Source organism: Natator depressus, chromosome 4, assembly GCF_965152275.1.
Source record: "Natator depressus isolate rNatDep1 chromosome 4, rNatDep2.hap1, whole genome shotgun sequence".
Lineage (NCBI taxonomy): Eukaryota > Metazoa > Chordata > Testudines > Cheloniidae > Natator > Natator depressus.
In genome coordinates, this window is record NC_134237.1 from 40,153,197 (window position 1) to 40,180,024 (window position 26,828).

Below are 26,828 nucleotides of genomic sequence, written 5' to 3' on the forward strand. Positions count from 1 at the left end.
TATTTGAGCATAAGCTTTTGATGAAGTGAGCTGTAGCTCACGAAAGCTTATACTCAAATAAATTTGTTAGTCTCTAAGGTGCCACAAGTACTCCTTTTCTTTTTAAGATTCACAGTTACCATTTATGATATCTCATTACTAAAGTTAAGATTTTGTCACAGTTATTTTTAGTAAAAGTCATGGACAGGTCACGGGCAATACACAAAAATTCATGGAAGCCCGTGACCTGTCCGTGACTTTTATTCAGAATAACTGTGACAAAATGGGGCTGATGGGGCGGGGGGGAGATGAGAGCTTGAGCTCTGCTGCAGGAAAGGACGGGGGGAAGGAGGGGTCCAGCACCTACTGCCCATGGTAGCCGAGAGCTGCAGGGCTCCCCCAACGGCGGCTCAGAACTCCAGGGCCCCCACCAACTGACAGCTCCAGCCCTGCTGCCCTGGGGCTGAAGCAGAAAATGTCACAAAGGTCTCTGGAAGTCACAAATTCCATGACAAAATCTTAGACTTACTCATTACCAAGATCTACTCTAGTATGCCTTATTCCTTTCCTTCCCCACTTTTCATCTTCTTTGTTCCCTGTGTACCCTCATATGTGGCTAGATGGTATAAAATCATTCTTTTCTTTCATGAGTTTCCATATTAAAATTATAAAAATTACAGTAACTTCAGAAATTATGCTTTAGTGAATATCTAACAAAACTGGCAAATTTTTCAAACACATATAGTGATTTTGGATGTCTTGTTTTTTTGGTGCCCAACTCGAGATATCTTAATGGTTTGATTTTTAGAAAATGCTAAGCACCCTTCCTTTGAAAGACAGGCCCCTTTATGTATTGTAAATTGGGCACTCAGAAATTAAGGTACTCAATCACTTTTGGAAATCTCGGTCATTATATCTTCCTTAATTCTAATGAAACTAAAAAGACTTTTAAAATGCTGAGCTGGATAACAATCTCTTTTTGATGATGCAGATAACAGGTAAAATATAAGGAGTACTTGTGGCACCTCAGAGACTAACAAATTTCTCTAAGGTGCCACAAGTACTCCTTTTCTTTTTGCGAATACAGACTAACATGGCTGCTACTCTGAAACCAGGTAAAATATAGAATCACTTCATTCTATGACTCCTAACTTAGCCGGTGTTTGCAGTTAGATTGCCTTTATAAACTTGTACTATTCAGTGGCAGAATAGTATAAGCCATATTCACTATAAGATTATTTAGGCTAAGAATTTGCTGGTGTGTGTGTAGCATATGTGTGTATGTGCGCACACACCTCTCTCTGTCTCTCTCGGACTCTGTGAAGACTTTCTCCACCCAAACACTTTGAAGAGGATTTTATAATATGAATAAAAAGAAAAGGAGGACTTTTCTACAGCTCACTTCATTGGGTGCATCGAAAGCTTATGCTCAAATAAATTGGTTAGTCTCTAAGGTGCCACAAGTCCTCCTTTTCTTTTTGCGGATACAGACTAACACGGCTGCTGCTCTGAGACCTGTCATATGAATGTTTTTCTCCAACTGTTATTGTACCAGTAGGGCTTGTTTTAGTCTTAATTTAAAAGATCATTTCAAAATAATGCAAAGAGTGACGATAGCAAGAGACATTTGGGGTACAGGGTGGCAGCTATTTCCTGTTCCCAGTCTGGTGCAGTAAAATAGTGAACAGCAAGGTAATTCCAGCTGGGAAATACAGTCAGTCTTTAAACAGGAAAGAGAGTGTGTTATTTCCTGTCTACATTTGATCTTTGTGCATAGAAGCTTCACCCAGACAGAAAAATGTGTAAGGAGGGGATTTTCCTGAGAAAATGAGTATGTCAAACACACCTTTTTGACATATGTATTAATGTTCATCTAGACACTTGCAATATTCTTGTATGTACATGTGTTCAGATGAGAGTATGTTCCTCAGTATTTGAACCATAGCAGCTTAGGCACTGAATAAAATAAGATGTGTTTTCATCAGAGTAAATAATATTGTACACACATATTCTGCTTCAAGCTTTCCTTCTGTTGTTATTTGTTGACTTCAGCAGGACTAATCATGTGAGCAAAGTTGCTTACATGCGTAAGTGTTTACAAACTGTTGCCGTCAGGACTTAAATACCTACTTCATGAATCTACAGTTAAACTGGAATAAAAGAGAGCAAGGAGGCACTAGAAAGAAACACTAAGAAAAATAATGTAGGAATGAGGAAATTCAAGGATACTGTGAAACTTAGTATGTGTATATCACACTGTACCCACTGATGAATCATAATCTTCTTGTAATTATATCCAGTGCCAGAACTGCTATGATCCGTTTGCTCAGGAATATATTTTCATGTACAGAACAGTTATTGTAACTCTTGATCTATATGTCGAACGAGTGATAGTCCATGAACCAAATGTTTTCCTTGCTCTTCCTTTTTGCTGGAATGTAAATAATATTTTTAAGTTGTTGTTCGTCCCTTCCTATTTGGTCCTATTCTTCCCTATATGGAAAAGTTGCCTTCTACTTGCATGTAAAACATAAATGAATCAGATTTCATATGAATGTCATGGATATGATATATTTAAAATACTCTGTATATAAAAAATTATTTAATGTGGAAAATATATCATTTTGAGAAATAATATTTGGCCTAGTTTGTTACAATAGGAATGTTTAATAATTTTTTATGTAATTTTTGGGAACAGAGGCTGTGCTAGTGGTTCTAGCAGGGGACTGGGATTTCGGAGATCGGTTCTATTTGCTGCTTTGACTTCCTGCGTCACTTCGGCCAAGTGACTTGTGCCTCAGTTTCCTCCTCTATAAAATAGGGGATACCTCTCCTGGGACACATTGAGGATTATGCTAATTTATTGAGATTGTGCCAGACTCAAAGGTGGTGTGTAGGGGAGTGCATGTTAGACTCATTTAGACTTTTTATACACACTGCAACAATGGGGAAGAAAGTGTTAGCTAGAATACCTCAGTATATGAAACTTACACAAATTAGACTTCTGACCCTTTTGAAGAACAACAAAGGTCTGAGTTAGAGATGGTTGAAAAACTTGATTAAATTTGAAACCACTTTTATAATATGTTTCCCATTTTTTGTTAGTGAAAATTTTTTGGCCAGCTCTAGTCCAATGGAAAAGTTTCCATTACAGTAAATGGAAAGGAGTCTGAGCTAGGGCAAGAAGTCTAATTCACACCACATGACACTTCTGAGTTTGGCCCTTCGTATGTACAGATGAAATGTGTATTTAGTTCACTTGTGCAATTCAAATACAAGGACTCAACCCTTTCCATTTGCCCATATATGGACTGATCAGATGGTCAGATGGAAATAAGTCCATTTCATGCATTTCTTGTGCCTTCAAACTCTCTTTGAAGCCAGTCAAGCACTATGTTCTTCTCACACAACATGGTGAAGATTAAAAATGAGACTTTCCATGCAGGGCCACCATGGTTTAGTACCAAGATGCCCCAGGACTGTGGGTAACACAGCATGATGACATTCCATAATTTAAAAACTATAATACGTGCAGTGATCAGGGCATGAAGTTGATGCTTGGAGTCCAGTCTATTCACTCTGGATATCCAGGTTACCTCTCTCAAATGGCCTCTTTCAGCCCTTAGATGTTTTTTAATTTATTAAGAACTTAGCTTACATAAAGAAAAAAAGGGAAGGAAGCAAGAGGAATTTGTTTACATTAATATTCCAGAAACACAGTCTTACTAGAGCCTTGTAGTTAGAATATGCCAGTTTGCTGTTGGTGATATTGTGTGTGGCCAACTCTCATGATTTTGTTATTGGTCTCATGATTATGACTGTTTTTCTTAAAGCCCCTGGAGTCAAATGGATATGTGATGATTTCAGCCTTCATTCTTACCGTTTCTTTAAGTTTCTAGCCCTTGTGGCTGTGGAGAAAGCTTCAAAATGTGACCCCAGGGCACTCTAAAGGCTTAAACAGCAGAAGGCAAATAAAAAGAATACCAAATCTATTATTTTTACATAATCTCATGATTTTTGGTGTCTGACAGGATTTTTGAACATCTGGGGTTGTCATACTGCTACCTCAAACATTGTAAAAATCTGACAAACATTCTGTATCTGAACAAGTCTGTGCCTGACTTGTCTGAAAGGACGCACAAAGCCACGGAGGAAGCATAAGATAGGGATAGAGGAAGAGGTGTAAACTAAGTAAAAGATTTCCCCTCAAACCAGCTTCTGAGTCTACTCAAACCGACATTCGTGGCTGTTTTCTTTACCATTGTAAATCACTTACATCTGAAGAGTATTCTTTAGCATAGCAATGATATCCTGATGATATTCAACTTATACAACCCAACACATTAATTTTAAGCCACCTGCACTGAAAATTGTTGGATTTTATCACAGCTGGCACTTACTGAAAATCCAAGTAAATAGTTGACCAAGTAAAAGAGCCACTCCTTTTAAAAACAATTTTAAAACCACACACTTTTTTACACTTGAAACACTGTACCGCCCTCTCAACTGTATGAAAAACCCTCACACGCATCCAAAGGGCAAGTAACTGGAATATGTGCTAGTGCATACAAAGAGGGGGAAAATATTACAGATTTGCACAGTTCAAGTGAAACACTGAACTATATAACAAAGGAGGGGGAGTGAACCCTCTCTCTGTTCTCTTCCCTAGGAATCCTTGTCTACATTCCCAACTTTCTGTTGGAAAGAAGATCACATCTAGTGGCTGACTGAAACAATCACCAACTTTTGTTTTGCTGATTTGTGTATTAAGTGAGAAGTTTAATGCTACTTGCTTTTGTGGTCTTGATGCTGCTTTTGTTTCGCCACTTTTGGGAGGGGAGGAGAGGGAGAGATTTTTGTGGATTTCAATGATAATGTGAAATCCATCTAGAATTTTTTCCCTTTTGTGACAAATCTGATCCCATTGATCTAATTGTGACATTTTCCCTTAATCTTATTGTTTTGTAATCTTATTGTAGGCAGCAAGTAAGGCTGGATAAAAAACAAGAATTCCTTGAAAAATATCCAAGGTTTTGACATTTGTGTTCGGTCTGCATCAGAATGAAAACTAGACTATTTGAATATTTTTATAAAGAGAGAGTGAGAGATCCACCTTAAAATAGCCAATACCCCTGTGATTAGGGCACTCACCTGAGATATGGGAGACCCAGGTTCAAATGGTCTGGACTCACACCTAACCACAGGGCTACAGAGTCAGTCTCTCTCTTTCTGCTTCAGTGAATATTTAATTATTTATACAAAGTGGAATAGCTCCAACAGGAAAGGGAGAGAGAGTAATGCTATTAGGACACTCACATGGTACACAGTAGGAGACCCAGGTTCAAGTTCCTGCTCTGCCTGAGTCAGAGAAGAGATTTAATCCTGGGTCTCCTGCATTGCCCAGTGTCCAAATCACTGGGATACTGATGGGCTATTCTGGGGTCTCTTCCTCTCCCCCCGGAAATTCCATCCGGGATCTGACATTTTTTCCAGCAAAGCTTTGATCAAAACAGATGCATTTCCACACACGCACACAAAACAGCTTACTTTGAGATGTGTGGTCGCTATGTGCATTCCATGCATGGGTACACACGCACACTACATGCGGGAGAATGGAAAAATCTTTCAACGGTGTCCATTGGTCCATGGCTGTGCCCTGAAGCCTGTCGTGCTCAGCACCATGGTATATGGGGAGGTGCAGACTGTTTTCTACCACTAATAGTGTCATGATCCATGGCAGAGGGAAGGAAGGCAGGTAGAGGAATGCAGATAGGGATCACACATCTCAGGACCTGTCACATTACAGGTAAGCAAACTCCATTTCCTCTTCAAGTGCTGGTCCCTATATATATTCCAAATGGGGGTGACTGGTAAACAGTAGTCAGAGAAGAGGGTGGTATGAGGCTGCAGGCAGTACTGATGTTGTTCAAAGGCTGTGTCTGCAGAAGAGGCTTAGATTAAAACTTAATGCTTCATGAAGGTGTGGATGGAACTCTAGGTTGATGCCTTACAAATATCCCACACAGGTACTTCTTGGAGAGATGCTTACTGAGGTTGCCTGTGTTCCAGTGGATGGGCCCTCATCCTGTCCAAGGAGTGATGTGTGGTAACTGACAGCAGCCAGGAATTCTCTTGGAGAGGATCTGCATAGATATTGCTTAACCCCACGTTCATTCTGCTGTAGCAACACATAGTGTAGACATTTTTCGAATTGGTTTCATTCTTTGTGGGTAGAACACCAAAGCTCCTCTGATGTCAAGAGAGCAAAGCCTCTGCTTTTCACTAGAGGCATGATGTTTTAGAAAGAATACCAGTATGTGAATTAATTGATCTATGTGGAATTCAGAAATTACCTTGGGAATGAATTTTGGGTGGAAGCAAAGGGATACCTTTTCTTTTTGAAAAGTAGCATATATAGCAGGTTGGCCATGAGTGGCCTCAGCTTGCTCAACCTCCTGACCAATGTGATGGTGACCTTCATAGACAGGAGGGACATTGAGCACATGGTTAGATGTTCAAAGGGTGGCCTGATAAGTATTGACAGTGCAAGACTGAGGTTTCACTGAGGTGTTGGCTTCACTACTGGTGGGAATGTCCGAGTGAGACCCATCAGGAATTTGATTATTATTGAGTGTGTAAAAATAGAATAGCTCTCTACCCAAGGGTGGAAGGCAGTGATTGCTGCTAGGTGGATCTGCAGTGAGCTAATAGACAGGCCCAACATGTTCTGGTATTCCTGCTTTTCTAGACTATCATCTGTCTCTGGGGATAACTGGTTTTTTCTGCCCAGGTGTGGAACTCCCGAAGAAGTTTCAGTTTCAACAAATGGGAATTTGCTGACAAAAAGCATTTCATTGAAAAATTCCTTAGCAGTTGTAGCAGCAAGTCATTCTGGAGGTGATGGTTTACTTGTGAAATACCTGTAAATTGATTCATCATAGTAACATCTTCTTTCATTTTCCTGGTAATTCCTTGAAACATACTTAGAGTTGTGCTTTTCAGCCACATCCTTTTCCTCATGATGATGTCATAAAGGAAGGGAATTGGGTGTCCACTTTGTTCCTTTTAGGTGGTGGAATGAATAATTTAACAGTATCTCTCCCCAGCCTGGGTGCACTATTCTGTTTCCCCTTCCTTTCCTCACTGCAGGAAAGAGGAATTTCCTCTCCTCTCACTACCAGACGGAGAGTTGCATCTAAACCATCACTTTTTCTTCTTCAGACCCTCATTCCCACTCCACCAACTTCCCCTCCCATCTGCACAAGGAGCCTTATTTTTGTTTCCCTTCTTCCCCTTTCACCGTTAAACTGTTGAACACAATGGGTCTAGAGATGTTTGTGTTTGTTTAAGGTCACAGCCATGTGAGGTCACAGCCATGCATCTCTAGATATCACTATCCAAAAGGTCCAACTGGCCAATCAGAATGCTGCTTTGGACAATACAGCTATGTCTACACAGAGATAAAAGGGGAGTCACTGCAGCTGGCCTGGATCAAAAGGCATAGGCTGCAGGGCTAAAAATTGTGTAGACATTCTGGCTTGAGCTGGAGCCCGAGCTCTGGGACCTTCCACTTTCGCAGATTCCCAGAGCTTGAGCTCCAGTCCAAGTCCAGACATCTACACAGCAATTTTTCAGATCTGGAGCTTGAGCCCCATGAGCCTGAGTCAGCTGACCCAGGCCAGCTGATGGTTTTTTATCCCTGTATAGATGTACTCTCGGTGTCTCTAGCTGGGCTTTGGAAACTGCTGAAGAAAAGTGTCTTCTCACTTAAACAAAAACAAACAAAAAACAGGAGTACCTGTGGCACCTTAGAGACTAACAAATTTATTTGAGCATAAGCTTTTGTGGGCTACAGTCCATTTCATCAGATGCATAGAATGGAACATATAGGAAGAAGATATATATATATATACACACACACACACACACACACACACACACACACACACACAGTGTTCTCCTACCGGTTTTTGAATGTTATGATTCCTGATGTCAGATTTGTGTCCATTTAGAATAATAGAACACTTCAACCTCTCTGGTCACTCAGTAACAGACTTAAAGGTGGCAATTTTGCAACAGAAAAGCTTCAAAAACAGACTCCAACGAGAAACTGCGGAGCTTGAATTAATATGCAAACTCGATACCATTAACTTGGGTTTGAATAGAGACTGGGAGTGGCTGGGTCATTACACATATTGAATCTATTTCCCCATCTTAAGTATCCTCACACCTTCTTGTCAACTGTCTAAATGGGCCATCTTGATTATCCCTACAAAAGTTTTTTTTTCTCCTGCTGATAATAGCTCATCTTAATTAATTAGCCTCTTACAGTTGGTAAGGCTAATTCCACCTTTTCATGTTCTCTGTATGTGTGTATATCTATATCTATATCTATATCTATATATATCTTCTTCCTATATGTTCCATTCTATGCATCCGATGAAGTGGGCTGTAGCCCACGAAAGCTTATGCTCAAATAAATTTGTTAGTCTCTAAGGTGCCACAAGTACTCCTGTTCTTTTCGCGGATACAGACTAACACGGCTTTGACTCTGAAACCTCACTTAAACAGTTTCCCTAGTCACAGGAAGTGGCTTTGTGAGAGAATTTACAGTGTGTTCAGCATATGATGTGTTCATTAATCAAGGAAGTTTGTGCACAGTTGTTAATACAACAGGAGATATCCCCTCAATTTTCTTCCCTTGCAGACAAACTGTTGCAAAAGTAACATTTGCTTACCTTCAGGGAACACGAAGTCATCTGTTTGAGCACAAGTTCTTGGGCAATGAACTCAGAGTTCTCATGGCACTGTGAAATACTGTTCTTCTCTATCAGATTTCTTATTTCATCATCAAGCTCTATGCTTTCACACCTGCTTAGAAGGAAATGGTAGGGTTATATTGCCAAAGCATACAGGAAAGAATTTAGGGAGCTGTTTTTCTGGTCAACCATTTCCTTATGTGGCACAATATGTGGAAGAGCTAATTCTGTACCTATCACAGGCTTCACCCTTGCACACAGGCACAAAAGAGTAAAGCAGAATCACAGAATTTCAGAATCCCCAAAATGGAACAATAAAGAGTTTGTGTTAGAGTTGGTATAAGATTTTTCTAACATGAAGTTTTTTTTGTAAAATGGCTTTTTTCCTTAAAATGAAAAATTTTTTGCATAAAAATCATGAGTCATTTTTGGGGGTTTGTGAAAAATGTGCCTTTTCCCATTTTTTTCAGAAATTTTATATCAAACATGAACAAAAATTTTATCAAAACTGTTGACTGAAAACCTGGCTCCGGTAATATTTACAACAACATTTCTGATCACTAAAAACAGATTTTTTAAAAAAACACTTTTTTAAAAAAAAGGTCTGTTTGAACTTATTTATTTATTTTAAACCACAATAGATGTTCATTTTTCCTCTAGATCTAGTTAATAATTTCTCCATTTGAAGCTATCAGGAAAATCATAGGCAGTGAGAATATTTTATCTATGAGCTTTACTTATTTCAGTTTATATAAACAATCCAGAAAGGGGCCTATTCCAGGCAATTTAAAAATGTATTTAAGAACATAGTTCATCCATATAGCAAATCCATCAGTCTCCCCCATAAAAATAAAGGCTATAATTAGGCAAGCGGATATTTGGCAGACAACAGAACAGTTCATTCTATTCTGTGCTTTTACAGACAGGGACTGTGTGTATTTCTCTTTCCATCAGCATTAGTTCTTTCCCCTGTGTACTAAATAAAAGAGTTGGCAATAAGGAAGGGTAAAGTTTTTTATTTGGTTTATTGTCCAGTAGTCAGACCCCGTGATTATGAGACAGACATTCTTGACTTCTGATCCCAGAGCTACCACTAATTCTGGAGCTAACACTAACTGTATGTCATTCACAAAATGTATGAACTGGGAGAGGTTTTATATAAATTACTGTAACTTTCAACTAGAAATGTTCAGTCTCTTTGATGCTTTGGACAGTGAAATGATGTTATAGACAATGTCTAAATCCCTTGCCACTTTGGATAAAGTTCAAGTTATACAGTGCTCCAGAATGAGACACAGTACTGGTGTAGTTAGGCATCTAAGCCCAGAGTGATTACATGGCACTGCATAACAAAGATTGGCGGGTGGGTTATTGAAAACTGAGTAGGGAACTGCTACTAACATGGTATGGTAACTTATCACTCACCAATTAGGTTAAAAAGCTGACTATCAAAATTATACAACATGGCTTGTTGCACTATGGAGCTCCAGATCTCCTAATGAAACAATCCAAATCGCAATGCCCCCCGACAAAGACTCTGCACTAAATTATGCCACTGCAGATATCCTAACAACACTGAAGGTGCCACAAATAATGGCAACAGGCATTCCAGTGACAATTTAGGATGTACATGAGTTGGTGTGTGGTTGAGTTTAATCACAAAGGGCCCAGTTTGGGGAAGTACTTGGCCCCTTGCTGGATTGGACTCAGAAAATGAAAATTTAACCCTGTGCACAGTGCCAGCATAAAGACCTATGTTTCTTAACTTCCATTTAAGCCCTATTTTCAGACTATAAATAGGAATTAAGTGATGCATGGGCTGGCCTTCTGTACAGGGTGAGTTTCACCTAAAATGAGCAGAAGCAAGCCATTTCAACAAATACGAATGCAAAGCGAGGATTATATGCTAACTAGACAAAATACAGTACCTTCAGCTATGACGGGCAAATGGAATAAGGGTAGTAAACAATGTCACTAGACTACCCTGATCCCTTTAACATTGTTAAGTTATACACAAAGAAAAAATTTTAAAAGGAAAAAAGAAATTCTACCTTTTCCTTAACTTTTATTATAAAACTTCAAAAACACTGTAGACATTACAAGCTGCACATTAGCAACATATGTTTGTAAGATACTTGAAATGTGTATTGTTGCACAGCATTATTCATGAGTGCATTAATTTGTATGCTCTGTTTTTAAACACACACATAATTAGGACTTTTTAATGACTCTGTAACATGCATTATTACATACCCATGCTCTCTTATTCACATCCCTCCAAAAAACATTTGTTTCAGCTCCTCCAGATGGCCTGCAAATATGCCTACTGTATGAAATATATTTATACCACATGACAAAATTTATTACACATTATGCAGTAAAATTAAATGCATTTGATAACATCTGGAAGTATTCAGAAATTACATCAAAGCAGTCATTTTGGCACAGTTAGGGAAAGGTATACTGAATATTATTTTCATAATTAATGTAAATGTCATGATTCACATAACTAATGTAAATGCCAGAGACTCCAGCCTGTAGTACCTGAACCAGCCATAGGAAGGACTACTGCACTGATGGGAAGGGAGTAAAATTAGGCATGACTCTGGTTCAGATACAGAGCTTTGCATAAATGAGATTTAGACAATGCAGGTTGCACTGTACAGGTTATTTACATAACAAGATAGCAGGCAGGCAGGCACTGGGATAACACAGATTCTCACTGGAGATCCCATAAAATGAATTTAAAAGCTTCCTAGTGCCTTCCCTCCTTTTTATACAAATACTCTGGGTGCATTTCCTAACTGATTTCCCAGAGGATTCATATGGGAAATTGGAGGGGAGGGGGGTGACTTTCATGAGGACAAACTTAACTCCTCATTTCATTCTAACAACATATTATTTTGAATGTGGATAGTATAAAACTAATTGACGTTCAGTACAGTATTTCCCACCCTTCAGAAAGAACTAATAGAGGTTTGGACTTCAGTCCATTTCCTAAGCCTCCCTTTTACTGAACTTTAGCCAATCACAGTCTTATAATACATTGCCTTGGATTGCTTGTTCTTGACCCATTTCATTATGTTATGCTCCTGTTCATTAAAGGAGTGAAGTCAAGTTTTGTTAATTCAGTGTATGGAACTTACTGTGAAGTATATAAAACATTAAACCATAGAAATTCATTGCATTTGGCATGAAAATAAGCAAATGTAATTTTCTGCTCTGTTAAAGAGTGCAGAAGGTTTCTGTGCGACAAGTTTCTTGTAATTTTAGACAGCCCTAATGAAGCAGTTCTTCCTATTGACCTCTGGACGGCACTCAGAATTTAGCTGTCATAGAAAGTAATGTTCCCAAACACAGTAACTACATTAGGTTTTACAAAGTTTAAAGGTGCATTTTGTACAATCTTAACTTAAAAGTTGTACTGAAGGAAAAACGTTAATAAATTAAGGCATCGTGTTCTGGACTATTTAAGCTGTGCTTTTGTTACTAAAATAACTGTCAGATATCACTGTATTGGATCTACAATGAAAAGATGACAGCTACATTTACTGAAGTGGCAAGTTTCTATTAGAGGTTCTGATAGTTCATATTATGCTTTTCCTTTTTGTAAAAATTGATAAGAAAAAATCGGAAGTGCATGTAAATGGGACAAAGTCTTTGCTTTCCATATCTTCACAATGCAAGCATATCAACATCTGTGATGTGAGAAAGACATCCAGATTATGAATATATAGCAGGCTGAACGCAGAAGCAAACAAAGGTAAGATGAGCATAGTACTTCCTTCTTGTAATTTAAGTGTTACTTTTATAAGCAAAAAAATCTGATTAGAGCTGTCCAAAAATGGACAATTCTCTTGTACATTTTGAGGTGGTGCTTGTTAAAATTTCATCACTTACCTGCAGGAAACTGTTCTTAAATGTCACTTTAGTTTGAAATTTTGCTGAAATTCCTATATTGGGAAATATTTTTTAGAAGAAAAATGTTTTTTTCCGTTTTTTTTTTTTTATCAAAAGCCAGCCTTACCTTATAAAAAAAGTGGGGGAGGGAAAGATATGGGATTCCAAATAATCACCATTTTATTATCATCATGCCTTTGTTTTGCAAGGCAACTGTCCTCTGAGAAAGATCAAGACTGTTCTTTTGGTGCATCTAGTGCCCGTTTGCCTAGGTCTGCACACTGCCTTTGATATTCCCTCACTTATACAGCCTAGCAATTGTTTGTCTACTTTGTTCACTTAGAGCCTGATCCTGTATCACTGAAGTCAACAGGCTCTTTGCCATAGACTTCCACGGATATAGGATCAAGTCTTTATAGAACAGTATATTAATGAGGTATTTATAAAGAATCTCAAATAATGAAGAAAAAACAAACAAACCAGTTCCCAGGCCTAATATATGAAGAAATATTTAGGGATAGTAATCTACAGGAGGTCAGGCTCCAAACACATGGAGCTACTTGCCCTCTGATGCAACAACAGAACAGAATTTTCATGTGTCTCATACGGCAGTGCCCTTGTTAAAATGGAATCAATATTTGAAAATTCTCAACTGTCTAAAAAAGGAATCTCTTCACAGCCTATGCAGTGATGGAATTACAGGAATTAGCAGCATAGGCTTGTGGAGACCTGTATCAGATAGACAGACACTAGGTTTTTTGGACTGGTTTTGAGAAAACCCCCAAAATACAGTCTCTCCCCCGTCAAAGGGTATGTCTTTACTTCACAGTTCACCCAGTTTATTATGCAGATGTTTCCCCAAACCTCCTCCTATCCACACACAAAAACTTCTGACCCCAGTTTAGTGATGCTTTCACTCCAAGATAACTAGCCCATCCTGGAATAAAGCCTAAAGCCCAGGTGCTGCTTTCGCACATGCACTTTGCAGTGTAAATCACTTGCGCACTAGTAGCTCTCCAATGCCTTCTCACAATTAACTGGAAAGAATCAGAGTGTCTCAACTTTACTGCAGCACAAAGAACCATGGGATATGCCCCCACAGGTCATAGTGACACACGCAAGTAACACAGCACTAGCAAGGACACAATAACTCAGGTACAGCTTTGCAGTGTGGCTGCTCACACCCAGGCTAGGCTAACGTGGGTGCAGATCACTCATGTTAACTCTGTAATGAAGACATACTGAAAATGGCTTCTATGTGCTTTTGTGAACACAAAGAGTAGATTCAGCTAATCAAGAAACCAGGAGAAGTGCGATGTGACATTGGCCATGTGAGGAATACCACCAGCCAACCCAGCTTGAATCTCAACATGCATCGCAAAAAGCTTGAAAATATCAGTTTTTTTGTAGAGCCCCATACAGTGCAAATAATTCATGTCCAGAGATCACAGGAGAGCTGGAGCATTAACAACGACAAAAAAAAATAAAATAAAATAAAAAAAATGGTGTGTGAAAGAGAATGATTTGAGTACTTTCACTTTGAGTTAGGCTTTTATAGTTCTGACTCAGATTGCTGCTTGACTCTCAGTCCATTTTTTCCAGAGTGAGTTTAGTGATCATGTAACTGCTCTAGAAGAAGGGCAGACCTGGAGACTCAAATTATCCACTGACCAGGTACACCAAAGGCAGCAATATTTTCCCCCAAACCTCTCTGCCAGCATTTCGTCCTGAATCAGGGTAGGGGTGAGAAAGCAGCTTAGTCTCCATGGCTATTCTGTTCTTCCTCTTTCTTCTGAGGCTTCCCACATAAGTGCCCTATTGCTCCAGTGATATCTGACATCTGTCATCTTGAAAATGGACTAAGACCACCAATTTATTTCATATAGGATAGTGAACATCCAACAGATGCTAACTTCCAATCATGATTGATCCTAGGTGGCCTAGAGGTGAAAAGTTCTATGCTCCACAACCCTGACCCATCTGATTTTTCCATGATAAACAAGAAAGCACACAGAGCATCAATGGGATATTTACATTAATTAGGTTGTCAGCTCTATCTTGAGATATAATACATCCCTCGTCATCATCTCAAATACAACCTAGGCACCAGATAAACTTAATGTTGAGATTTAGTTAATGCACAGTGCTAGACCCATATTGCTCTTTTATAGAAACGGTGACCAGTTTTCATACTGTAATATCCTATGACTTGGAATGGCCCAATGCTACTCTAATGTGGTGCTGCTTCAGAGGTTTAGTTATACATGTATAACCTCAGAGGTTATGTGTGTACGTACACACCCAACAAATAAGAAGACCTAGCTCTTATATAGTGCTTTTCATCAGTAGATCCTAAAGCACTGTGCAAAGGAGGTGGGTATCATTAACCCCATTTTACAGATGGGGAAACTGGAGCACAGAACGGTGAAATGACTTGCTCAAGGTCACCCAGCAGGCCTGTGACAGAGCCAGGAACAGAATTCAGGTCGTCTGAGTTTTAGTCCAGTGCTGTATTCACCAGGCAACACTGCCATAGTATATATACACGTATCACCAAATATATGAAGGAGATTGACAAGCTATATTTAGTGACAAAGACAAGGTGGGTGAGGTAAATCAGTGATGTGTGCAAGAACATCTCTTCATCAAACAATCTAGATGCAATTAGAAGACTACTTACCCCAACTGGGGAGTCATAAAACTGAATCACAGAGGAAATTCTGGGCTAGAGCTATGCTGCCTGAGCAGTTCTGCTTGCTAAGTAAAAGTGGAAGATGAACACAAATTTAGAAAATTTTATCACATTATACCCACCCTCACATCCCCACCACAACATGCTATAGGTTTAAATGTATTTGCACAAGTCTTCCACTGGTTTTGTGCAATAGCCTAATAGTAGCACATCATGAGTATTATGAGGGGTGAGATCTGAGTTTGATTTACTTTTGGTCTCTTGATTTCCAAGCCAGCATGTAACAGGAGAATCATGGATGTAATTCTTACAAGTCTCTGGAAGAAGGGTTTGGCAAACCCTTTTTTGTTTTTATAAGCAGTGGGCTACACTTAATACTTTTACAGCACAGGATCTTGTGATGGGTGGACAATATTCCTGCTGAGCAAAAATGAGTCCTGATCCACAGTCTGTTGAATTAAATGGAAAGACTGTCAGGACTCTGGTCCTTGGAAAAGGTTAGCAAGAGGTAGAATACAAAAGGAAGAATTTTAAAGTCCTAAGATAAACACCCCACTACTCTGTCACAGCCCGCAAGTTCTATACTGGCCCTAGGGGCTACCCAGACCCTGCTGTAAAGAAGAGTTGAGAAAATAATTCATTTTTCAGTTTGGAGGCTGAACAAGAAAAATACAACAAAAAAGATCAGTTTGGTTTGAAGCAAAATTGAGTATTTTCCATTTTCCCCTCACCAAAATGGGGGGGGGAGGAAGACATTTCTTAACTTTTTCCAGCTGTACTGTGAAGGGGCAAGTCCATGTAGCAGCCCAGAGACAGTATGGGGCTTAGGGAACCATCAGGATGAAGAGAGGTCAATCAATCTCCCCTCCCACCTGCATAAGGGAAAGACTTTGAATTGTGCCTAGCATTTTAAATGCTTTTTTATTGTGGAAATAAATAACAAAACAAAACTAATCACACACACGTACAAACGTGGAAAAGAAGTTAGCCATTTATCCAGAGCTGTACCCGGTTGAGGACAAAAATTTCATTCGCATCTTACATCTAAAAAGAATACATTTGAGAACTTAAAGCTAGCTATCAGAGTAATTCTGACTCAGTCATATCATCCTTAATATCAAGAAAACTGCTTGTATCTCTACATTCACTGCTGCATGTAGCCACGTCATTTGTTCTTTTCAATTCTAATGGTTAACTACGTGTCTGGATAAAGATCATATATCACTTTCTCCCATATGCTCATGTATGGTCAAGTTGTAAAAATGTAAACTGCAGATAGGCTTCTTCAAAAAATTATTTTCACATTTTTCTCTAAGCACTTGGCTTTAACACCCAAACTGTTAAGAAACTATAGGGTTAAATGGCCCTTTGATGCTCTTTATTTACACATTGTTGTCTAATCTTTGCCAATTTTTCCAATTAAATTATGTTGTTCTAACTGGGAGACAGAATGTAATGACATCCAGTCCCTCTTTTCTTTTATAAACAGCTGTGCAAATCAATGAGCCAGGATTAACCAAAGCTTACTTTGGTTACACAGCACATTGCTTCCTCTTCATATGGTTATTCTGGAGTGCCACTACTGTATCCAATAAAGCAAGCTGAATTTTATAAAGAGAGAGTTCTGGACAAACAACTAGCAAGCTAGTGTGAAATCACTTTGTGGCAGGATTGGTGCTATCGGGCAAATCCTGTGCCTGTGAGGAAAGCCAGAATGGACATACGAGACATGGAAACTCTGAAACTAGCAATAAAGTCTCAAGGACAACTTCACAACCAAGCTTCTGCTGGACATTGGAAGGAAACAGAGACTGGGGGCAGGTCATCTATAATTGAAAATGGTCATAGCTCCATTGAAGTCTGGGGTTATGTGATTATGAGATGGGAGGGCACACTGCTTCTTCCTCTTGGCCATCCTGGCACACCATTTGCCAGCTCTTGGCTCCCTATAAGTGGTTTTCTATGTAAGTGGAATATGGGACTCAGAGAAATGAGCATAGTTACAGGTCTTTGGGGGCTGTTCTCTATGTTTCTCAGTGCATTAACTGTCTCTAAATGATTAATTTCATCTCTAATGCACATGATGCTATTCAGTGTAATTTTAACATGTCAGCCATGCTTGTGTCATAGGTATGATTACTGAAACTATGAAATACACCATAAGCAATTGTAAACAAGGGGCTTTAGAGAGAGGATTTATAGCCAGATCCCAGCACAGATCCATATTCTGAATGGAAATGAATCCAAGAGTCTAGGGGTTAAATCACATGCTTTTTCCCCATGGGTGGCCATTTTGGACATGAGAATCCTGCTTGGCTACATCTGCTGTGGAGGAAAGAGCCATATAAAGAAATAGATTTATGTATTGTATTAGGGATGGATGCAGTGTCTCAGATAAAATGAAAACTGCCACATCCCAAAACAAACCATTTTATATATTTGAAAAGGTTAGTTAACATTTCCTCCTATTATTTATCACTCTATGTGCCTCAGTGCTTCCTTCCCTTATGGAAATGGTCTATATAATTTGATAGAGAATAGGATCTTTCTCCAGAACTTTTAACCCTATCTGCAGCAGGAATAAATTTGTAGTGGTGACTAAATGCTACATGTTGTTTAAAAATATATATATATATATATACACAAAAGCAATATCCTCTATTTAATTCTGTAGAAGAAACTATATTATTCTCTTAAATTCCATAGGGTTCTACAGGAATCTGATCAAATACTGTTTAATTTCTATAAAACCTTTGATTTCACTGTCTGATATTAGGACCTTTGTCTTCAGGTTGATCCAACCAAGACCAGACGTGAAACTGACAAAATACCATGACAAAGGCTTTACATGGGGAATTTCCAACCCAACTGGAAGCAGGAAGAACAAGGAATCTTGCAAGAAAACCTGTTTTTGCATGAATTTCCAGTCTAATTTTGCAGCCTTAAGAGGTTCTGATAGTTTTAATTAATATCAGTGGCCAGATCCTGAGCTGTGCAGCTCTTCTAGAGTGCAGCTCCAGTGAAGTCAATGAAGCTGTACAAGATTACAGCACATGGGTATTTGGCCCTCATGAGATTCTTGGTTGAATGTTTTGAACTTCAACTCCACTAATTCACGTCTGTTCTACCGTACATATGTCTATGCAATACACTCTACTACACATAAATAACCAGCCTATCTATAGTTTGACATAAAAAAATAATCCTTTTTCACCCCCAATATTTTTCATTTGAAAAGAATAAATATTGTAAATGACTTCCAACGTAATTCACTTTACTTCATTAAGCTTTGCAAATTCAGAAGTACAAAGAAAAACAATAGAAATTTACCAAAGTTGTTCTGAAAACATTGCTGGAAGATCCAGCCTAAATTCACAGAAGTTAAGTAAGATCCATTCAAAAATGAAATCCAAACAAATGCAGAGTCTTTCAACTTGGATGCCTAAGGTCTCTAGGTAAAATGTTTTGAAATAATCCTTTTTCCTTCTTGAGAAGAGGGCTTCACAGTGCAAAGTAGATGATGGGGGTTAAAATGTGTGTGTATTGAGACTAATAGAGAAATCACTTCAACTTTCGCTCTATATTGTTCCAGCCAAAACATCTGCCTGTCACCCCATAAATGTCACTATATTTCTGTTCCCTTTATGACAAAGGAGTGGAGCTTTTAAGGCACATTTAATGGCCAGCAGCTGTTTGGCTGTCAAATGCCACATCTGGAGAAGCAGTGTGCTGCTAACGTGAACAGAAACAATTGCTCTTTAATACTTTTGCTTAATTTTCAGAATTATACAAATCATAACAATGAGAGATGCATGTTCTTGATAGAAACACATCTGGTTTATTTGAAAACAATCTAAAAAGATCCCAATAATTAACTGAAGCCACACCTATAATCCATTGCATTTTGCTAAATGATACATGAGTAAGCCTATCAGCCTGGTGGCATTTAGAAATATACAATATCACATACAGTCCTTATATTAGCCTTATAGCATATGTGTGAAAGAAGAGGAAAAAAAGAAGACTGCCAATACATGTCAAGTGCCAAGGGGCTTGGCCCATTATGTTCTGCTTTTCCCTTTTCTCAGGGTTCCTTTTCTCTTGAATCTCTGTAGTGACATATAGCTCCTGCCTACCTCTATATCATATCACCTGCAGATAGTACAATAAAATGTCTCCTTTGTTTACTTGACATAGTTGCCTGAATAACGCAGAAAGAGCCTGATCCAACATTCCTGTTGAGCAAGAATGAGACTGGATCCAGTGAAGTCAATGGACTCACTAACCACACTGGACTTTGGAACAGTCAGAGCGAGAATTATGAACGCTACCCATATGGGAAAAAGTGAACAGAGCACTCACCCAGAACCATGACTCAGGAATCTTTTATCTGCATGTTGATTACTGGTTGACAGAGGGTCGACATTTTGCCATGCAAATCAATGATTACTCAATTGACCGGAAAGCTCAACCAAATGGAACCCTCAAACAGCATGCAAGTTTCGGAATCGGCAAATTATGGTCTCCTTAAAAATCCAAATGCAGAAAGCTAATGAGAGGGGAGGGGGCAGGAGACAGTGAAAATGGAAGTGAAACCGGAGACAGTAAAAGAGATACAGAAATTCAAACCAGACCAAGAATTAATTCCTTTTCAAACAAGTGTGGCACGATTGACCCATTTGCAAAAACCAATTTGCACCAGTAAAACATAGGTATTCTCTCAGACATCACAGCCACATGAGTAACTCCTGAACACTATTACCAGTAGGGTAGCTGAAAACATAGGTGGAATAACCTGTCATTTCACTCGGCATCTTTCTAGAAGATGTTGTATTCTCACTGCTGGGTGGGGCTGTGATGGCCCAAGAGAGAGAGAGAGCGTGAGCATGCGCTCACACACATATATATGTATACACATTTCCATCAAAAGATAAACTTTGGTACCTGCATTTCAGCAGTCTTACCAGCCATCAAAAGAAGTATGGCTGGATATTTATAATTAATCCTGATGGGCAAGGAATGCACAAAGTGTGATCTCTTCTTATATGCCACCCAAGCAGGAAGAATCAAGGGAGAGAAATGAAATGGTTATTTGGGACAAGGAAAGGAGGAGTTCATAGTACAATACAGTAAGAATATAAAATCGCTTTCTGATAGGCTAGAAATCTATGTTTGAAAGCACAAAAATAGCATTCTGAAAGCCTCAAAAATGCTCAGACACTACCCAACTGCTCTTAAAATTGCCGCTCTACCTGTGCTCAACTGTCTGAACATTTAAATTAATTGCCTGCATAATTTTGAAAGCACCCAACTGGGAGTTGACAGCTTTCTTTTTTCAACTTGATAACGCCAGTTGGCATTCTCCCTTTTTCTGAATTAGCATAATAAATGAAATAAAACACAATGAATATTTATTCTCCCTTTTACATGTTAGGTCACTCCAAGACAATATTTAGATTTATTACCAGCTTTAACCCTTATTGGTGCCTTCTGAACTGTGCTCCAGCACCTCAGCTAGTGTAAATTGGTGTAGCTCCATGGAAGTAAGTGTGATTATGCTGCTTTACACCAACTAATGATCTAGCCCAAAATGTCTTGGTGTGTTTTTCCCATATGAACCAGACAAGTTCAGATTTAGCCATCTCTAATATAAATAAAATACAACAAAGAAGAGACAATTTAGAGTTAGTCTAGGAAATTTAGAGTGGTTGGTAAAGGGAAGTCTGGCAATGCAATACACTCCTTCACCTTATGCTACCAATTCAAATCCAGCTCAGTCGTGGCTGGTCAAGTTATTATATTTCAGTGCCTGCACAAGACAAGTTGGAATCTTGTTGGTCAGGATTTCACATCACAGAACCACCACCACATACTGCCATTAACTGGCTTCTTGTCTCAAAAGGGGTGCCATCATCAGCATATGTCATGGAAGCTGAACTCCTTTCAGATCCATAGAAGTAGTTCTTCCAGGTCACAGTTGAGCTACATTAGCAGGATGATATGGGCAAGCTTGGAATTTGGCTGCCCGTGCTGTAGCTACATTTTGGATAAACAGCGAACGCCCATTTCCAGGGATATCCAACCCAGCAATTCACAAGGATTAAAGTCACTAAGGAGAAAAATGCCTTTTTATTTTTTTTTTTAAATCCTCTCAGAAATCCAACCAACAATTAGCTTTTGAATGTTGTCTCCTTGCATTCTCCCTCCGACAATGATAGCACACTCGGTTCTTTTTAAAGCCACTTTTAATTAGTTAACCTCTAGCTAGAGAGATACATTTGTCAAAAGTTTAACATGTTGATTAGGTATTACAGGATTCACTGGAACATGCAGCATGGTTCTTTATGGCACTTTATAGCTGTACTGGCAAATCTAGGAACTTTAGGAGCTGCTACTCACCCTGTTTTACACCGAGCAGAGTCAGATGGGGGAGGGGAGGAGGGAAATACTTGAGTCCAACCTGCACTATAAGCTCTACCATTAGTAGAGCTGCAATGGTAGTCAGTTATAAATCTTTCCCTCTAGTGTGAGCAAGGTCTATATGTACCCTCAGTAATTTAACCTATTTCTGTTGATCAAATTTGCAGATATGGTTTTTCAGAGGGATGGCTGGAAGTTAGGAATGAGAGCTATGGAGAAGGATAAATTCCAACTTTGGGGAACACAGATTGGCATACAAAATTTTGATTGAACAACAAGAGAAAGAGTGGTGTTCAGTTGTATGGCATGGAAAGTGCTGTTTATAAGTAAGTTTTCAGTATTTACAGAATGTGTCTGATGCCTTAAAAAGGAGAAATTTTCTGTGATGAATTAATTAATACCTTTCATTCTCAGCAGATTCATTGGTGCACAGCTCTAGAGCATTCTCTGCATCTTCCTTCTTCTTTTTGAGCAGTCCACAATGAATCTGTCAGAAATGGAAGGAAAAAAGTTACACTGAGGAAAAGAACAGTTTGAGTGGGGACCAGGCCTTTTTGATGTTTTTAGTGAATTACTGGAAAGAAATAATCATGTTTGAAAGATACTTTTCAGCACTTGGTTCTCTATCTTGCTCCTTTTCCTCTATCATTAGCTGCAACTGGCTGGTGGACTGTAAGACCACCACAGTTTATGCAGAAATTTGGACCCTAAATACAGATATTCTATACGCAGAGACATAAGGATGACACTACCTCCATCCCATGCCCAACCCCCACCCCCCTGCGCCATAAATAGCACCAGATTTGGTGGTGACAGGGGGCAGTAGCAGAGCTCCAGCAATCCCAGGCCTCCCTCAAGGATCCAAATACTATCTCATGTGTTTAGAGCTGAGTCCAAGCACAAAGCAGTGTTTGTGCCCAGAGCAGGAGAACTGAATTTGACACACTGAAGATATATTTGGAGATTATTTGTATTCTTTAATAAGACAAGTGGAAGTAATTTAGAACATCAAACTGCTATGACCTAAATCATTCATTAAGGGTCTCTAGAAATGCAGTAATGTTTGACAGAGTTACTCTAAAAAAGTACTATAGAAGTTTACACAGAATGACAGTCTATAGGTTTATTGAACCATTCTACAGAATTCTGTTTCAGGACTAGAAATCCCTAGTAAATTCCATAGCATAGTTCAAAAACTATTTTCTATTTTATTCTATAGGAATTGTTCCTCGCGACAGAACTCTGAATGCAGGATGGTGGCAGGGGTGGAAGAGTGGCTTGTGAGAGATTCTTTCTGAAGGACCAAGTCTGCTCCCCTCAGGCTTCTAAATGAATAGGGGTTGCATGTCTGGGCAAGGTGGTTCAGAGGAGAGGGGTTGGGCAATCACAGGATAGAGAGAGTCAATAGTTCCTGCCTTCACTGGTGCTGAACAAGTGCAGTTCCAACAGGAGATGTGTAGGAGATGCAAGGATGGGGCAGCCTCCTTATACTCTTCCCTTTCCCTGCGTATGGGTCAGCCACCATATGGCCGTGTGTCTCCAATGTGCAAAAGCAGAAAAGAAGAAACTAAATGGAGTGGAACCCAAGAAAAACCTTCTCAAGCAAAGATTCCATCAAGAACCACCACCACTACTACCTGGGGGGAAAATTACATTTAAATAGATCCAGCCAAAGAACTAAAAAAACCTCAACAAACATACATTTATTAAGTCTCACAACACCCGTATGAAGTATTATTCCCATTACACACATGGGGAAACTAAGACACTAAACTGTTAAGAGCCTGATCCCATGCCCATTGAAATTCATGAGATTCTTTCTATTGATGGCATTGTGTGTTGGCTCAGGTTCCATGCCCTGTGGGGAGTCACTGGTTCATTCAGGAATGAAAGCCAGAAATCCTCAGTCTCACTACTTTGATCTAACTACTGGAGAACAATTGCATCACTGTAATTGCTGCTTTTAGAACACTAGTTTTATCTCCACCTACCTATTGTGACTTATGTGATTTCAGAATATCAAATGGAAGGATAACAGTGTGAACAATGAAATAAAGTGGGAAGTCATCACGACCAAAAAAAGATTGTTAGAAACCAAATGAGTTTTCAATGAGCGGTAACTATATGTATTAGTACCATCAACAAATTCAAACCACAGCAAAACATTTAAGAGACACCTGTGCACACAAAAATCTTAAAATAAAAGGTTACCAGGGTAAGATCTGAGGTGTTCGGCTTTTTTTCCCCTTAAATTCCCATATCCTCAGGCACTTCACACATTTTAAATGCATCTGGTAATCACTAATTACAAGGATCCCATTAGAAAAGAATGGCAATTCAGTTTCAGGTGAAACTTGATTCCAGCTTTCCTGAGTTTTACAAATGTCTTTAATTGTAACAAAAATGTGTTGAAATGCTTAAAGTTGTAGTAGTTTGACTTCAATGGGAGCTGTGGGTGCTCAGTATCTGAAAATTAGGCCACTTACGTAGGTGCCTGAATTTAGGTTAAAGTGCCTAATTTTAGATATCAAGATTGAAAATTTGGACCCAGATGTAACAAAAACAAAAATCCATGAAATTAAAGAAACTGGCATTAGTGGTTCAAGGAAAGAAAATCCAGAGTTCAGATTGCCACTCCAACTCTAATTCATCCTGCTGGACCTAGCTACGGCATGTTGAGCTGAGACTACTGCAATGTTGTGTATTATGGCATGTGTCAAAATATTTAGACATAATGGGCCAAATGTAGATGGTACCTGTTAAATTCATTCAACCTCATTACATTTACTTATTGACGTGTAAAGGAGTCAAAGTGGATGTACTCTAGATACTGAGGAACTGGGAAATAAAGTTTGACACCTTTTTATACATGCCTGTTAGCTGTTTCACAGACTCAGTGAGCCAAATTCAGAATGATGTGTATGAGAGATGTGTTCTACACTACACATTGGTGAGTGCACTAAAGCCACACATGTTGAGGGCATTCTGGAAGGAGGTAAACGTTAAACCAACTTCAACTCTTCGGTATCAGGGGATGTTGTAGAGAGTAGCAGGGGCAGCCTTATTTTTCAGATCTTCAGTTTCTGGATACAGCAAGTGAGAAGCTATTTTAAGGCATCATTTCAAGGAAATTGCCACATTGAGTCTCATTCACACAAACAGCCCAACAGAGTGCTAAGTTCGAATCTAAATGATTAAGCCAATTATGACAAATATGTTTATGGTATTTGTGCATGGTACTAATATTTTTCTAGTAATAACTGATTTTTACAGCACAATATCATTTATTTACAGGGCTTTTCATTATTAATTGTGAAAAGTAAACTTAAGATACTGGAGAAATCAGCTACTTTAAATAAAAAAAAAGTCATGGAGTCTCTGAAGGATATGGGTTTGTAATGTTCAGGTAGAAAACTACTGAGAGTTACAGAAAGTGTCTGGCTATTTCCAGGGCTTTTAAAGACAGCAACAGAGTTACAATGATGAATTTGACACATATTTATAAAGTGTAGAGCCAGTTAAAAGAAAAAAATTCCCATAAATTAGCATTTTTCAATTTTTTCCAGAATTTCTCACATACAAAAAAATCTATTTTTCCAATAAATGAACAAAAATATTTCAGTTTTTGAAAGATGTTTTCAGAAAAAAAAAACACAGTTTTTCCTTTTTTTAATTATTGAAAAAGCTAGAAAATTGACCAAACATGAGAATTTTTCTCAAAAGATTTCATTTTGGTTAAAAAGGCATTTTTCATTGAAAAGATACTGACAAAATTTGACCATCTCTAATAAATTGTCATTCAGAAAGTTGAATGACACTAGCCAGCCCTGTATTCATCAAGTTAAGAAGCCCAGAAAAGTTCTTAAATTGTTAGCAAGTTTCTATATTATGTAAATTAATTCCTGTGAAGTTTTCATTTTATTTCCTTCAGACAAAATACTCCTCTGCAACAATCCATAAAAAATCGTATTGTTTAGTGCCATAGTGGTAAAATCTAGAAATTGGATTAGGAATGTGCAGTGCAATTTTAGAAGATCAGAAATGTTAGTTCTTCCTTCTTACTCTTTCCGCCACCAAATTTCTATGTATGTGCATCTTTCTAATGCAAATCCTGCATTTGTATGCATTTGCCCCTACTGCATACACATAAAAGTCACAAGAACAGAAACAGGTAATCATACAGAAATGAAAGCCACAGGGCTTTCAGGCTTATGGGAATAGAAGCTCTTTGTCTCTCTCTCTCTCTTTAGGTAAATGAGATAATTGTGGGGGGAAGGAATTTGCATATGCTGCTTTCTGGCTTCTCCTGTGGGCAAAAAGGGAAAACAGAGGGTGCTCCCTATCTGCTGACAGATATAACTTGCATACAGCTTAGAAGAGTTTCAAAAGGTGCTGAGAGCTATACCATTTGAGGTTTCCCCATATTCCAAAAACTCATATACTCCATTAAATGTGCTGTGTAACTATGGATATGTGAAAGAATGTGCGTGTGTGAGAATTCATGGGGGTTATTCAGTGCGGGGAGAGTGGGCCACTCTGATCTAGAATTTAGTAGGCATAAATTGCCTAGTGACTGAGTTGGGATGGGACTGTATTTGTGAATGCAATTGGTGAGGCTTCTCCTGAGATGCCCAGTTTGGAGTGAGTGGGCTCTAACCAACAGGCAACTTGTTTATTCTGGTTTCTAAATCAATTTGGCTATGACCCTAGGTTACCAAGACCCCCGCACATGTTTGTGAGGGGAAAAATATTGAGGGGCCATTTTGATTTAAATGGGCTTAGATTGAGTACAGCTCTTGGTGGGGGCTCAAGGCAAACAAATTTTAACAAGGGACTCTGGATACCACACTGAATCTAGCCTACCAGAAGAGTCTGATCCCCAATAGAAAGGTTACAGAAATATAATGCTTGCAGTAAGTGTCTGTACTGGCAGCGACTGAAGGGGTGATAGGTCACATTATTAAGACAGGGAGGTTTTTTTCTTTTTTAAAGCAGATGTTTCCAGACTAATTTATTAATGCTAGAGTTAACATAAAATGCAGATTTAGACCCTAGATCAACGATACTCCAGCTTTTCC

The 26,828-nt window shown here is 38.8% G+C and overlaps 1 protein-coding gene across 1 annotated transcript in view; it reads right to left on the reverse strand.

Moving 5' to 3' along the window:
• The window catches only part of TNIP3 (TNFAIP3 interacting protein 3), a 65,651-nt gene extending 43,430 nt beyond the window's left edge, over positions 1-22,221 (reverse strand). Inside the window, exons 1-2 of the mRNA XM_074950021.1 lie at positions 22,152-22,221; positions 8,718-8,850 (exon numbers count right to left, since the gene is read on the reverse strand). Coding sequence (XP_074806122.1) covers positions 8,718-8,738 — 21 coding nt within the window. The 5' untranslated portion in view covers positions 8,739-8,850; positions 22,152-22,221. The remainder of the gene's footprint in view (positions 1-8,717; positions 8,851-22,151) is intronic.
• Between the last annotated feature and the right edge of the window lie 4,607 nt (positions 22,222-26,828).